The 14,289-nt window shown below is 38.3% G+C and overlaps 1 protein-coding gene across 2 annotated transcripts in view; it reads left to right on the forward strand.

Annotated features, from left to right (window-relative positions):
• ankfn1b (ankyrin repeat and fibronectin type III domain containing 1b) overlaps positions 1–14,289 on the forward strand; it is a 148,324-nt gene that overhangs the window by 23,705 nt on the left and 110,330 nt on the right. For both annotated transcript variants that reach the window (XM_077551760.1, XM_077551759.1), the window contains 2 exons: positions 3,662–3,840; positions 8,235–8,464. In XM_077551760.1, coding sequence (XP_077407886.1) covers positions 3,662–3,840; positions 8,235–8,464 — 409 coding nt within the window. The remainder of the gene's footprint in view (positions 1–3,661; positions 3,841–8,234; positions 8,465–14,289) is intronic.

The raw sequence follows: 14,289 nt of genomic DNA on the forward strand, positions 1-14,289 counted from the left end.
GACTTACTTACTGAATTTCTCTTTCTATTTTTAGATAAACTTCCTAACTAGAGATGGGCGAGTACTGATACTAGGTATCGGTAACGGGATGCCCGGCCCTTTTATGATCAGGAACTCAAAATCAGGAAAAAGAAAATTGCCATTAATTTCATGCAGGTTTAAGGAAAATGCTATTGGGTTGTATAGGCCTTTCTTTAAAATGAAAATTAAATTTAGTGTATCAAAAGTACTAGTGGTACTTTGCATTAGCATCGAGCATCCCTAATTTTAAGCGAAACTAACTTAAAAACTTTCCTTTATCCCCTATCTTCCTCACCCCTGTTTCCTTTCCTTTCCCCTTGTTTTGTCGCCTAGCAACAGGTTTGTTGCATGAGCGAGAATCTAAATTGTGTGCGGCCGGGGCCATCATGATGTGCCATTTGGGGTGTTTACAACCGCGTAGCTGTCTGGTGTGTGTGTGTGTGTGTGTCTACTGTGTCACCTGTTAGCGCCCGTGTTGTTTCATTTATGCTAGCTGTGAGGAATGTTGTGCGTAAGCCTCAGGCAAATGTTGTCTCACATTTCATTTGCTAAGGTAGCGGTTCTCAAAATGGGGTCCTGGAACCGACGAGCTGCACAAAATCATTTGTGATAAATTGTCCTTTCAACAAACATGGATATACGCTAATGTAGTTTAAACTCAGCTCCTCCTATCATCTCATTACGGCAGTAATATGAGTCATTCCTCGCAGAAGATAAAGAATATATGCCTCGTCTGTCTACATATGTTGCTGTTTGTATTCGGATATCCATTTTCAAAGGGTAGCAACACAACCACATTGATGCTAACTATTAGCCTGTCTGTGTCCAAGTACTCATCTTCCTATGTGGAACAAGGCAACAAATACATCATCGCTTTCCCGAGTTCTCAGTGTACATTTATGACCGCTCTCACCATGTCCCAGTCCAAATATTCAACACCCACCTGTTCTATCTGAGAGCAGTTGACTTGCTGACAGTAGCCGCATGTCAGTACTTAGCCGCAGATGTGCTGACGTCAATTTAGCGGATAGCCCCGAGGTGATGAATGCAAAGTGCATCCTGAGCAAAAAGTCCAAGAGAATTACAAGACAACTGAAATATTCAATTCAATAGCCCCACTCTTGCAGACACGATTAATTGTTGTCGAGTATCCTCTCAAGGCACAATCAAGCATTTAATTCTTTAATTCACTTGATTCTCCGTTCTTGCGTTTCGAATGTCGTGTAATTAACTGGTGTTATGTCAGATCACATTGGCATCCTTCGTAAAATATGCTTGTTTGCGCGTGAGATTAGGTTGTAAGTAGGAACGGGCATACAGTAGTCTCCCAGTATATTCACAATAGTGCAGGGTTTGAATTATTTGCATCACAGTAGCAGTTTGAACTATAAACTATTTTGGGTGAAAGGTAGTTTATTACTTAGTTACTATTATAATTACTTTTATTACTTTTTTTTTTTTGCTTTTCAGGAGAGGGATGAAAGGAAAACTGAACTACATCCATGTCCTTTGGTTAATCTAATCAAATTTTTATCTAGGCAGTAACCAGCATTTTTTGGGTAGTCCTGCTAACTAGTTAACCCTGGAGAACCCAAGAACCCTTTTCTTCTTTGGAATATTATGAATTATACATTAAATGACTGCTATAAATTCACTGAACAATTTTTTTCAATTTTAACCCTTTTTTTTAACTAGCTCAGAGTTGCTAATTTATCAAAATATATATATATAAAACATACTCCTAGGCATTCTGCAACATGATATGAAATAGATTAACAAAAAAAACACAATTTTACCATCTGATGGTTTGCTGAGAAGATGGTTTTGTTTGAATTGATTTCCAGCTCAACAAAACAGCTTGTTGCCAGCCATCTTGTCACCACCACTCTGGCTCATGTAAGTGCAATATTCATCCACTAGATGGCCCCATGCAGGGGTCAGAAGTGGCACTCTGGACTTTTGAAGTTAAATTTGTAACAAAAAAAAAAGGTCTTTGTTATTTGAGTAGCAGAATTCATAGGGGCCAAATTTGACCCCGTGGGTTCTCCAGGGTTTTAATCAACAAATGCTCAAAACATCACTTCCTGCTTTTCATGCTTGGCAGAGGTAATAAACCCCATTGCAAGTACTTACAAACAGAAAGCGACAAATCCTTACTGTTCCTGCACAAACACAGCTTGTGTGTAATTGACCCATTCTTAGTCAAAGTTGTCGCCACAACACTGCGCTGTTCAGGTGTCTGAGTCCGGCGTTGGAAATGCTGGCCACGTTTCGTTGAATTTGATCACATCACGCTGGAGCCCGAGGAGGGGGTGGATTGGGTGCAGTGACTCTGGGTTGTCTCGATTCATTTCAGGTCGTACCGCATCCATACCTTTTATCGATGGCGTAATAATACAGGTAAAGTTATAAATATGTAGTATTGATTTTTTTTTTAATTCCTGTCGGGCTGCTAGGTCAATGCAGTATGCTGGATTTGTAAACGCCAGAATAGCTCGTATTGTGATGTCTTTTTTTATTGGAAATGCAGTAAATTAAAGTAAATGTCTTGCGGATGAACAAAGAAAATTGCGCCTTGTGTATTCAAACAACCACAAAACTTGTCCTAGCTTAATGCTAACACATGCACAACATGTTACAAATATCGCAGTGTTTAAAAAAAAAAGAAAGAATATTTCAACGCAAACGGGGAAGCAACACATATACAAAAGTAGATAGACAATATAACAATGCTCACAGGCATATATTCTTTATCCTCCACAAAAAACAACCCATTTTATAGCAGCTCTCTGAACTGTTGGGATTGTCTCACTTCGTTCTGTATTGCCGTATGTGTGTATTATATGCTTCGTAATGGCTTCCTAATGGCTTCATCATGATTCAAATTTTTTTTATTTATGTTTTTATCATGTAGAATACTGCTAGTTTTCATATATATTATATTATATATAGTGTCATATATATATTTTTTACATTCTTTCATGCAAATAAAAAATACATATGGGGTAGATAGGTCTTTATTTAAAATGATCTGTGAGGTTTTTTTTTTTGGTGGGGGGGCATTTTTCGTATCAATATTGATGGCTACTCAAGAGTTGAGCGCTCGTATTGGTATCGGCTCGCGTCAAATTCTACGGGATGCAACAAGTAGTGAATGCGACAGGACATCGCTAGCATCGCATTCCTAAAAGCACCAATTAGCTATTTTACATGCATGCCGCGTGCCGCCAATCATATCGAGATTATTCGACTGCGTTGTAGCGTGAAAAGCACTTTGCGGTGCTGTGCTCGTGCCTATTGATTGGCTTCCCACTGGGGAGTTTGTGGCATCAACCCACTATAAAAGAAAACCAATTTCTGCCGCTTGTTTTCCTAAATGGCCTCCGACTTGATTATGCTGAGGTGGAAGTAATTTCACGATTGATCTGTACAACTGCTCTCTTGTTGCTCCTTAACAGTAAAACCGGCTTTGTGCGTGTGGGGGCGTGTTTGCGAAACATGTGTACAACTGCTTGGTAATCATTCTGTTGGAAAGACGACCAGACCGTAGAGTACTGTAACAAATTCCATACATTTATTCTCTTCCGGTATCGTCGTTCAGAACCCAAAACGCAATCTGATCGTTTTTTTCCCCAACCAGGTCGCTGGAAAGAAAGTTACAGAGACCCATCCTGGCCAAGTCCCGCACCCTGCCCAGCATTCCCCAGTCCCCGCGGGTGTCCAGAGTCCATCACTCGGATCTCATCGGAGGAAGTCCACCTCGCAGGAAGAACCCACCCGCTGCCAGCAGCCCGAAAGCCTGCACGCTGCCACCTGCAGGTGAACACAATAAGCTCAATAAGCAAGTTGGGAGTACATTTTTTTTTTTTTGTAATAGAAGTCACCACTAGATGGCAACAAAGTACTTAAAACGCAGAGGATCATAAAACACCAACACCATTCTTGAGTTTGGGATCAAGATAATCTTCAGTGTGTATCATATCAGTATGATTGCCAATAGCAACAGACAACAAAACACCGACTGGCTAACAGTTTAGCCAGTCAATAGCCAACCCAGATGGCGCCCACATCACTCACTTGCCTCACTCTGCCTTTTTTAACTAATTTGCTCCCAAAAACGTTTAATACATTCTATTGTAAATGTTTTAAGTGTCCCAAAAACGTATTTATACGTTTTAAAATGTTTTTTTTTTTTTTTAATTTATTATGCTAGAGCATACAGAAGGCTTTGATGCAGCATCTAAACTGCAAAGAACGGTTGAAGAAATGGCAGCGGAGCAAAGGAGATGAACCAGGGCCATGTTGAAAAAAAAAAAACCTTAATTACTCACGATTCTAAATAGAATTGAATTGAATAGATTGTGAATAATGATGAAACTTAGCTATATTCTATATTCTAATTGCTGCAAAACGGAAACAAAAAGATAAAAGTATCCTTTTTTTTTTCTGATGAAAGAAAATAATTTAATTTTTCTTTTGGTAGAAGTTTTTATAGCACTAGAACACAATATTGTGTGGGCCTCGCAAAATCCGTCCAGTAAAACAGCCGGGAGTGAAGGGGATTGCTTCTGTGAAAATGGTTGGGAGTGAATAAGTCAAAGCCAGATACACTCAAAAATCACAGACGCTGCAGTACAACGTCAACTTAAAATTAACCAGAAGTGGTTTTATTTTCACTTAACAAAAGCATCCAATTCATATAAAAAATGCTATTCTTTAATAAGATGTAATGCTAATCTTTTTTTTTTTTTGTCTTAACATAGATTCCACGAAGAAAATGCGCCCTTAATTGATTAAAACATTACAGAGAAAATAAACAATTAGGCCAGATCTATCTTATAAATATAGAAAAAGAGCGAGGGTTATCACGTCAACTCAAATTTTGCTGCCCTGTTTCAGATGATCAAACTTCACATCCGTGTGTGTTCTTATTAAGCCCAAGTACTTTTAAGTATTTAATGGTCCAGACTCCATCAGTGTGTTTGTTCCCCTGCCCTGCTGCTCCTGCTGCTGCTGCTCCGTTGCAAATATCAAAAATCGAGAGACTTAACGTGGCCCCTTGTTGCCTAGCAACCGCTCTCATTGACCATAATGCTGCACTCGGTCTTACCCCTCTTGCTCGTTATCTTTCTGTTAGTGCTCAAAAGTTGTATTTTATTTATTTGTCAACTTATGGGGGACATGATGAGTAAAATGCAAAAAAATAGTAATAGTTTCATATGGATGCCATTAATCTTCTTTTTATTTATTTATTTTTTTAAAAACAAAAATGAGTGTATATTTATACGTCTATGCCAGTGACATATTTTGACATGCAGAAGGTACAATTAACCAGTTTTTTTTACATTTGTGACGAAAGAGTAGTTTTCTAATATTATTTACAACATCCCTTTCAGCATGCGTCATTCTCTTCAAGTCGCGCGTGAGATGTGTGTGCGTCGTTACTGATGCCACACTGTCAGGATTTGCGGCAAGCGTCAGATAGTGAGTGATGGAAGTCGCGTGTGATTAGCACATTGTGACAGCGAGCGAGTGTGAAAGCTTGTCGCCCGAAAGACAAAGCCGCCGCAAATTTGTTACTTCCTGCCTCTCCCAATTACTTAGAGAGCAATTTTCATTGAGTGTCTTTACTCAACCGACTTGCATTTGACAGATTTTCTTTTAGCGACCAAGAGGTTAGCAAGTAGAAACAATGTGTAAATAAGAGCCACCGGGGTTACTTAAAAATATTTTTTATTGTCTACATTAATACTTTCACTATCACTAATCACTAAATGTACCCCAAACGATTATTATTTTTGTGTTCAAATCCATTACTTAACGGATTATAACACTGATGCTATTCGTTAGCCCATCTGTACTGTTTACAATTATGTGTTCGCTTAGCATTCAGCTAGCCGGCTTTAAGGCAAAATGATGTTGTTCTTTTAAATACATGTGCCATTCTATTTGTTACGTTGACAAACCTAAGTCTGGTCACTCATATTGTTTGCTTAGCATTAAGCTAGCCGGCTTTAAGCCAAAATGATGTTGTTCTTTTAAATACATGTGCCATTCTATTTGTTACGTTGACAAACCTAAGTCGGGTCACTCATATCGTTAGCTTAGCATTAAGCTAGCGGGCTTTAAGGCAAAATGATGTTGTTGTTTTAAATATATGTGCCATTCTATTTGTTACGTTGACAAACCTAAGTCGGGTCACTCATATCGTTAGCTTAGCATTAAGCTAGCGGGCTTTAAGGCAAAATGATGTTGTTTTAAATACATGTGCCATTGTATTTGTTACGTTGACAAACCTAAGTCTGGTCACTCATATTGTTTGCTTAGCATTAAGCTAGCCGGCTTTAAGCCAAAATGATGTTGTTCTTTTAAATACATGTGCCATTCTATTTGTTACGTTGACAAACCTAAGTCGGGTCACTCATATCGTTAGCTTAGCATTAAGCTAGCGGGCTTTAAGGCAAAATTATGTTGTTGTTTTAAATACATGTGCCATTCTATTTGGTACGTTGACAAACCTAAGTCGGGTCACTCATATCGCAAGGTACTTTTGTATAGATTTAGCTATTTCAAAAAAAAAAACATTTTTTGCGGGCTGCGGGTTAATAGTTTTTTCCCCACGATACGCAGCAGGGCTCGGTCGCGCCGCCTTTTTAACTCTTTGACTGCCAGACGTTTTCAAAAACGGGTTGTCGCCAGTGCCAGCCGATTTAAGCATTTTGAGTGATCTTTCAAGGTCCACAGAAAATGTTGTGTTTGGACTATGGAAACACACATACTACCAAATGAAAGATTGGACTCTCAGCTTTCATCAGAAAAAAAAGTTTGTTTCTACCTTATTCCGTTCTTCAGTAATCAACATTAGAAAATGGTTACTTTCACCGAAATTCTCTCTTTTGAAACAAAAAACGGAGAAAAAGAGCTTTTTGTGAAACGATGTTATTTCATGCACTCTAGTGAATTGTACACTTCTTTTTGTCCATGAATGATGCCACAAACACCTAAATAGTGCTTTACTTCTGTAAAACGCTTTCACCAACAATGAAAAAGTGTTTTTTGATTGCAAAATACGTTTATTTCCATTCAACAGTGTAACAATTTGACAAAACAATTTCGCAAACTATTTACAAATGTGTGCAACTGTGGTACTATTTACAATTATGTGGATGTTTCAAATACAGTTTTTCCTTTTGTAACGCTCTCCTGCGTGCAAGGAGACGCCAGGACTCGCACATCAGTTTACTTTCACTTTCACATTGGTCCGTTTTGCGTGCAAACGTTACACTTTCTTGACGGCCTTTTTTTCCGGGAAATAAAAAGCAAGTAGCAGACTGTACACACTTCCTCCGATGAATATGCATTGGACTCGGGGCACTCTCCGTCGTCCGATCGAACGTCCGCCTGTGCGTGCTCGGTTGCGCTCCGCGTTACGACACCGTCATAGCCGCCGCGTCAGCGGTTCCAATTTCGCCGTCAAGCTCGGATTCACCTTCATCATCATGGATATCAATGTACTATTTTAGCGTTGGTCGATGCCTTTCGTCTTGTAAGTGTAGAGCTGCTTGCAAACGCTCGCCATTGCCCGTTCCCTCCTCCATCTAGCTCCATCTAACGTCTTCTACTGCCGCGTCAATGCTTTCCAACCACGGAGTCACCATCATCTTCATCATCGATGATGATGATCGTCATCAACAATGTGCTTTTTTAGCGATGCTTTCGGTCTTTGAAAAAAACGGCTCTGGCGTTAGCTCCTCGCGACCGGCCGCCATTTTTCCTTTGTTTTCCATTCTGATCTCCTGCTCAACGCTCTAGCTCCGCCTCTACTGACGCCCACCCGATCTTGTCAAAAGAGAGTCATCGCTGCCCTCTAGGGGCCAAAAATAGTCATTAGGCTCAAGAAACCTGCTTGAAACTTTCAGGAGAGCTCCGCAAGCCTTCACAGCACCCGTTTCAAAAAAAAAAAAAAAAAAAATGGGAGGACGTTTTTTAACGTCTTTGGCGCTCCTCCGTAGGTTTTTGCAGAACGTCATTTAACGTCTTTGGCAGTAAAAGAGTTAATCTTTCATGACAATATTTTCTGGAGAGGTGCAGCGTGAGCCAGAAAAGAGCTCTTTGAAATTTGTTGCACATCCAGTTAAATATGGCAACATTGCAAGAGAGGCCATTTCTCACAGTGAATTATGCATGACTATCCTTTTTATTCTTTTTCCCAGGCGAACTGTGGCGCTTGGAGGATGACATGGAAGCTGAAGACGAGCCAGAGCGAGGTGAAGCCAGACCTCGCTCCCAGTCGCCCTTTTCTCACTTCCGGGCGCGCGCCGCGTACCTCCGTAAAAGCATCTCCGCCGACAACCACCTGGACATGAACTGCGATTACAGCTCGGAGACTGCGGTGGAGGACAAGCCCGCGCGCAGCAGTAAGGCGAAGCTGAAACGCAAATTTGTGAGTTTGACTTTTCCTATTCATATTTAATCAGATGTAACAGCATAGTTAAGTGTAGATAAATACCATATTTTTTGGAGTATGTCACTTTTTTCATAGTTTCCCTGGTCCTGCGACTCGTATATTTTATAATTAGAGCTCGGACTTTCATCCAAAATTTGCTAAATGTGTTGACGGCAGCGTACTTGATTTGAAACTTTTCGGCAGATGCTACATGCTAAAATTAGTGAGCTAGCTAGAGAGACAGTCACTTCATTTGATAGAGGCGGCAGCAAACTAATGTCATGCAGTACATTACACATTAGTTGTCTTGACTTCTTCTAGGGCTGCTCGATTATGAAGAAAATATTAATCACGATTACTTTGGTAATGATTTAAATCATGATTAGGACGATCATTTTTTGGGGGGTACAAAACAAGAAAATGTTTAAACGTAAAAATTATTAAAGCAAATAAAATTATTTGAAACACTAAATTAATCAAGTTGCTTTTGTTGATAATTTTTTTAAATATGCAGAATTTCACAAGTTACTTCATGTTAATTAATGTAGATTAGTTAGCTCTTAATTTGAAAAGAAAAATGCACTGAGCTTGTCACCAATGTCTAACAAATGCAATCATGCCATCTAGTGGCAGAAAAATGACCTCACACTCGTTTTTTACAGTATAATACATCTTTTTAATTGTATCAATGACTAAAAGATGCAGCTCTATTTCTATTATTTTAACTTTTTTTTTTTGCACTTTTATGTTAACAAGAGTATGAAAACAATTTTATTGTACATTTTATCGTACATTTAGAACAGATATATTTGTGATTAATCGCGAGTTATCTATTGAAGTCATGCAATTAATTACGATTAAAAAAAATTCATCGCCTGAAACCCCTAGTAAAAACATTGAAAATACAAACCGCTACTGTTAAAATAATTCTCGGGGAAGGTGACCTTCCCATCACATTGTAATGCCAGCCTGATGTAAAACATCTTTTTCCACACACGCCAACACCTTTTTAAAACCCACCACAAACAATGTCATTAACCCAACGCAACACTTGCTATTAACATCACATTTGTCACTCTTCATCATCCGGCGGGCCGACTGCTCGGCTGACAAAAGTGCGGAGGACACGCGCGCCGCTTGAAATTGAATCATTAAGCCGGACGTCAGCGTCATTAAAGCTTTTTATTAGGCAAATTGTCTGCCACTGAAACAACTCGGATAGTGTTGACGTGACCTGCGCGCAAGCCTTCAAATGACCTCATTGTCTGTTTTTCATAACTGCAAATGATTTGTTTGGCTCAACTTTTTTTTTTTTATGACTTGACTGTTTGGTCCTCTTGATTTAGACAAAGGCAACAGACTTGAAGCCTATTAAAGATTGAAGACTTTTCTATTGTGACTCGGTCACCGGATCGGGTAACCCAAGACCCCATTAGCAGCCCGATCATTGTAATTGCTTCTCCAGTGTCGCGGGTGCAACTGGACCCTAGCATGGCTCAACGATGCTCATGTGGGCCAACTAAGTCGTACGTGCGGGCGTGTTTATAGTCGGAATTGATTACCGCCGCGGGCAAAACAATCTCCACATGCAAGTTGCTGAAAAGATTACGAATACAGAATTCATATTGTAGATTAATACGTGGCTTCAGATTGCTGGTAGGGGAGTGCAATTTTAAAGACGGACTCCGCAGCAGGAAAGGAATTGAAGGAGCTCATCAGCAGACGGGATTTTATGAGTTCGGTGTCATGGCGGCTGTTGCGGATCTTACGAGCTGCGGTTGTTTGGGGGTAGGACTCACACACTTTGTATTACATTTCTTATTCCGTATGGTGTACTTGATAATCTACCGATTTTTCTCAAGTTTTTTTTTTTCTTTAATGCTCAGTTTTGGGCTACCGTAAAATCCGGGGAATAAAACGCGCATCCCACAAATCACTCTTAAAAAAAAAACAGATTTTTTTCCCCTGGATGTGTGTATATGTGTAGTATATCCTTTGATAAATAAAGTTTCAAAATATACCAATAAAATGTAAATTCAGGTTATGATTAAGGTCTTTCAAAGCATTTTTAAAATAGTTTTTTTCGAAAATGTTGTTCTTAAATTATACGCTCTTTAAGCAATTTTAATAAGCTTTTTTTTTTTTTTTTACTTTGGTTTTAAATCTCTCCAACTTTGTAACTGCTTTTGAATGTATTTTTAATGATAGTATGTGAAGCATTTTGAGTTACGTTGCTATAAATATGCTTAAATAAAATATGCTATAAATCAATGATTATATTGCTTATTTTTGTTTTTTTGGGACGGGTTGACCTCAAAACAATGTGAAAAATCTCTGTTTCTTATTAAGAAGTAGCATTAATTAAAAAACTAAAAAATTAAAGCAAAAAAACTGAATTGACAACATTGACTAGCAAGTTACAGTAATAGAGGCCAAACCCTGCCATGAAAATGTGAAAAATGCATTATAATAATAATAATAATCTAAAAACTCAGAAACTGTTTGGCTTCAGGCGCAGGTGCTTTGAGACGAGCTCGTTTTCCTGCCAGTTGAGTAGAAGCACCTGTGGCTAAATGTGGCAGGGTTAGTTTGTTTTTACTTTCTGGACTGATTCCCCACCCCCCTAAATAATAATAATAAAGATAATGGCTCCATATCAACATACTTCCTTGACACCAATTTCTGTACACTAGGTGAAAAAAAATAAAACCTTGAAAATGTTTATTGAAAATTTCACTAGTCTTTTATTGATTCTTATTAAGTTGTGAGCTCATACAATTTAGTTTGGTATTCCGTACTTTTTCTGTTTAGTTCCAGACAGACGAGTAAAACCCTCTTGAAAGACGGACTACATGAGTCTGTCCTCCCCCCTCATAACGCAGCCCCATTTATTTGAATTGATCTCTTCCTCTTTTTGTTCCATGGTCTGATTTATGCAATAATTCATTCGCACAGTCTATCTCCCCTCCATCGTTCATCACTTTCCTTTTTTTTTTTTTTTTTATATATTCAATTTGTTATTACTACAAGGGGAATACTCGGAGAGCAGCTCGTGGCCGTCCATCACTTTTACACCTTTTGGCACTTTCCTTCCTTGAAGATGGAAGCGACAAAAAATAAGCACCGTTTAGAACAGCTGGCAGCCATAAGCAGTGCTAATGCGGCGGTGTGCTGAAACGCAGACACGGCGAATCAACAATAGGGACTAATGCAGTGGCGCATAATTAAGTAGAAACATAGAATTGTGTACTGGTGTGCAGTTAATTGGAAAATGGAGGGGGTGAGAGTCGGTTAATTACCCATCCATTTTTCTCCCCGAGTGCTGAGGCGATAGCTTGTGTTAAAAGGGAAAGTAAACTCCATGCATATTTCATAATTTATTATTATTTTTTTTAATACTCAATAGAGGGTGAGTCTCTCGCTCACAAAAAAAAACCAGCACAATTCTGTCCTCAATTGTTTTGTTGAATACGATAACAGTATACTATTGCAGTTTGGTTAGAAACACTTAACGCACTGTACTGAAATAAATGTTAAAAAAAAACTGTTGATAAATTAATTAAATTCTAAAAAGTAAAATTTCATTTTAAATATGGTCTACTTACAAAATAAATGCATCCCAACAAATGTGCTGTATTGGATTTTAATAAAGTTTAAGCAACAGGAAAATTACATTTTAGTCAAAGCATTTAATTTAGTGCCACTAGAGGGAGCTCACGTACCACTTGGTGTAACATCAAACACACTGCTAAAGTTCTAAAAGTTTCTATGCAAATATATTTTGTCAAAGTAAACTGAACTGAAATGAACAAATGTATAGTACTGCATAAAAGTAAAAATAAATCTAAGTGAGGTAAACCTCCGCTCAACACTTCAGCCCATTTATCAGTCATGTAGTGAAATTGGGTGGTTTGAATATTTACTTTGCAAGTCTGGAAATTTCAGATTAGGGGTGACTGTGCTCCTAGCTGGGTTATAATAGTTTTGGAATTGTCATTTTAGTTAGCCTTTTATTTATTTATTTAGTGAATATTACATTTAGTTAGTTCTTTTTTTTTTAATGAGTTTTACTCTTCTTCTTCTTCTTTTTTTGCTGAAAATGCTTTGTTTTAGTTTTAGTATTGGTTTTAATTTTGTGTATTTCTTGTTTGCATGATTAAAAAAAACACCAGCGTATGTATTGTGTAGTAAAAATTCAAAATTATTATTTAAAAAAACATTTTAAAACCAACCATCCACAAGTAAAAAAAAAATAAAGGTACTATACAATACATTAGTTGTAGTGTTCACTTAAAAAAAAAAAAAAAGCATTTTCCATTTTATTATGTTTGCGATTTTTTTTCTTTCTTTCTTTCTTTTTTTTTTTCTTTTTTGTTATCTTGTTGGTTTTTGTGAACTAAAATAACCTCAGCTCCTATTTAAAAAAAAAAAAAAAAAAAAAAAAGTCTGGAGCTCTAAATTTCCTCAAAACAGTCCATTCTTGATAGATACAAATATTTTATCAGTTTGCCAATTTCTTATGTCCTTTTCAGGAAAAAAAATAAATCAACAACAACAATAAAACATTATTTAAATTTGAAGTCATTTCGTCATCAACTTTTGACCCGCAGCCCATTAAAGACAACATATAACCTCCGACAATGTTCACTTCTGCTTCATTGTATTGCAACCATAAAAACAAAAAAAAACAATAAACATGAATTAATACCAGCACAACCGTGAATTTCAATAACCTACCGGCGTCGTTTACACTGAGTCACACACCGACGCCGCTTTTAGTACCCTTACTGCCAAATTAACAGGAAAACATCTGGTGCCGTGTCCTCCTCGTGCACACTTTAACAGAGAGCATTGTCACGTTCCTGCCATGAAAAATGAGTGGTAATATGTCTCTTTTTGTGTGTGTGTGTGTGTGTGTGTGTGTGTGCGCTTCCATTTCTGCCACGCAGCATGAGCACACTTGCTAGCGTAACGCGCGAGCTTAGAAAGCACACGGCGTATCATCGCTGTTGATTGAATGGGTGTAAACATACAAAGCCTTAGTCACGCTTGTTTGCAGCACTTTGCTGTTTTGCGCACTCTGACGCCCGCTTTTGCAGATGACTCATGCAGTTTCGTGATAAAACACAACCAGAGGAGGCAATTTTTATAAGTTGGGTCATAAATACGAGGCAAAGCAAATCATTTTCTATTTTGCGATAATTGGGGGAAGAAAAAAAAAAAGCCCCGCTGGAGACGCCAACAGGACGCGTTCTTAACTAGATGATATACATATATCCTCACACACACACGATGCCCGATTGGCCCGGTGACGTCAATGGTCTTAAGCACGTCGTGGGCTGTCTGAGTGGTTCGCGGGATATGTCATTATTCCCCGTTGGTTGAGAGCCTGGTTTTGATTGGATTCATTAACTCTGTCATGAGAAACAGGCTGGCTGTGATCACACGTCCGGAATACTCGCTTATTAGGCAGCCAGACGTCCTAAATAGATAGTCTCTCGGCGCACCACGTCGCTTTTTTAGATTATTTTTCAAAGGATAACTGACGGAAAAACCTCTTTAAATCAGTCGTCAATTAGGAGGATGCTACGTTTGACAGTTTAGGGGTTAAAATGGATGGATAATGTATCTTTAGCTTGTACCTTTTTAACTCTTTGACTGCCAAAAACGTTAAATAACGTTTAGTAAAATCCTATGGAGGGGTGCCAAAGACGTTAAAAGACGTTTTTTTTCCAAAACAGAGGTGAAACTAACCATTTTCTATTGTTGATTACTGAAAAACGGAATAAGGTAGAAGCAAAGTTTTTTTTTCTGATGAAAGA

The sequence above is a fragment of the Vanacampus margaritifer genome, chromosome 18, assembly GCF_051991255.1.
Source record: "Vanacampus margaritifer isolate UIUO_Vmar chromosome 18, RoL_Vmar_1.0, whole genome shotgun sequence".
In the NCBI taxonomy this organism is placed as follows: domain Eukaryota; kingdom Metazoa; phylum Chordata; class Actinopteri; order Syngnathiformes; family Syngnathidae; genus Vanacampus; species Vanacampus margaritifer.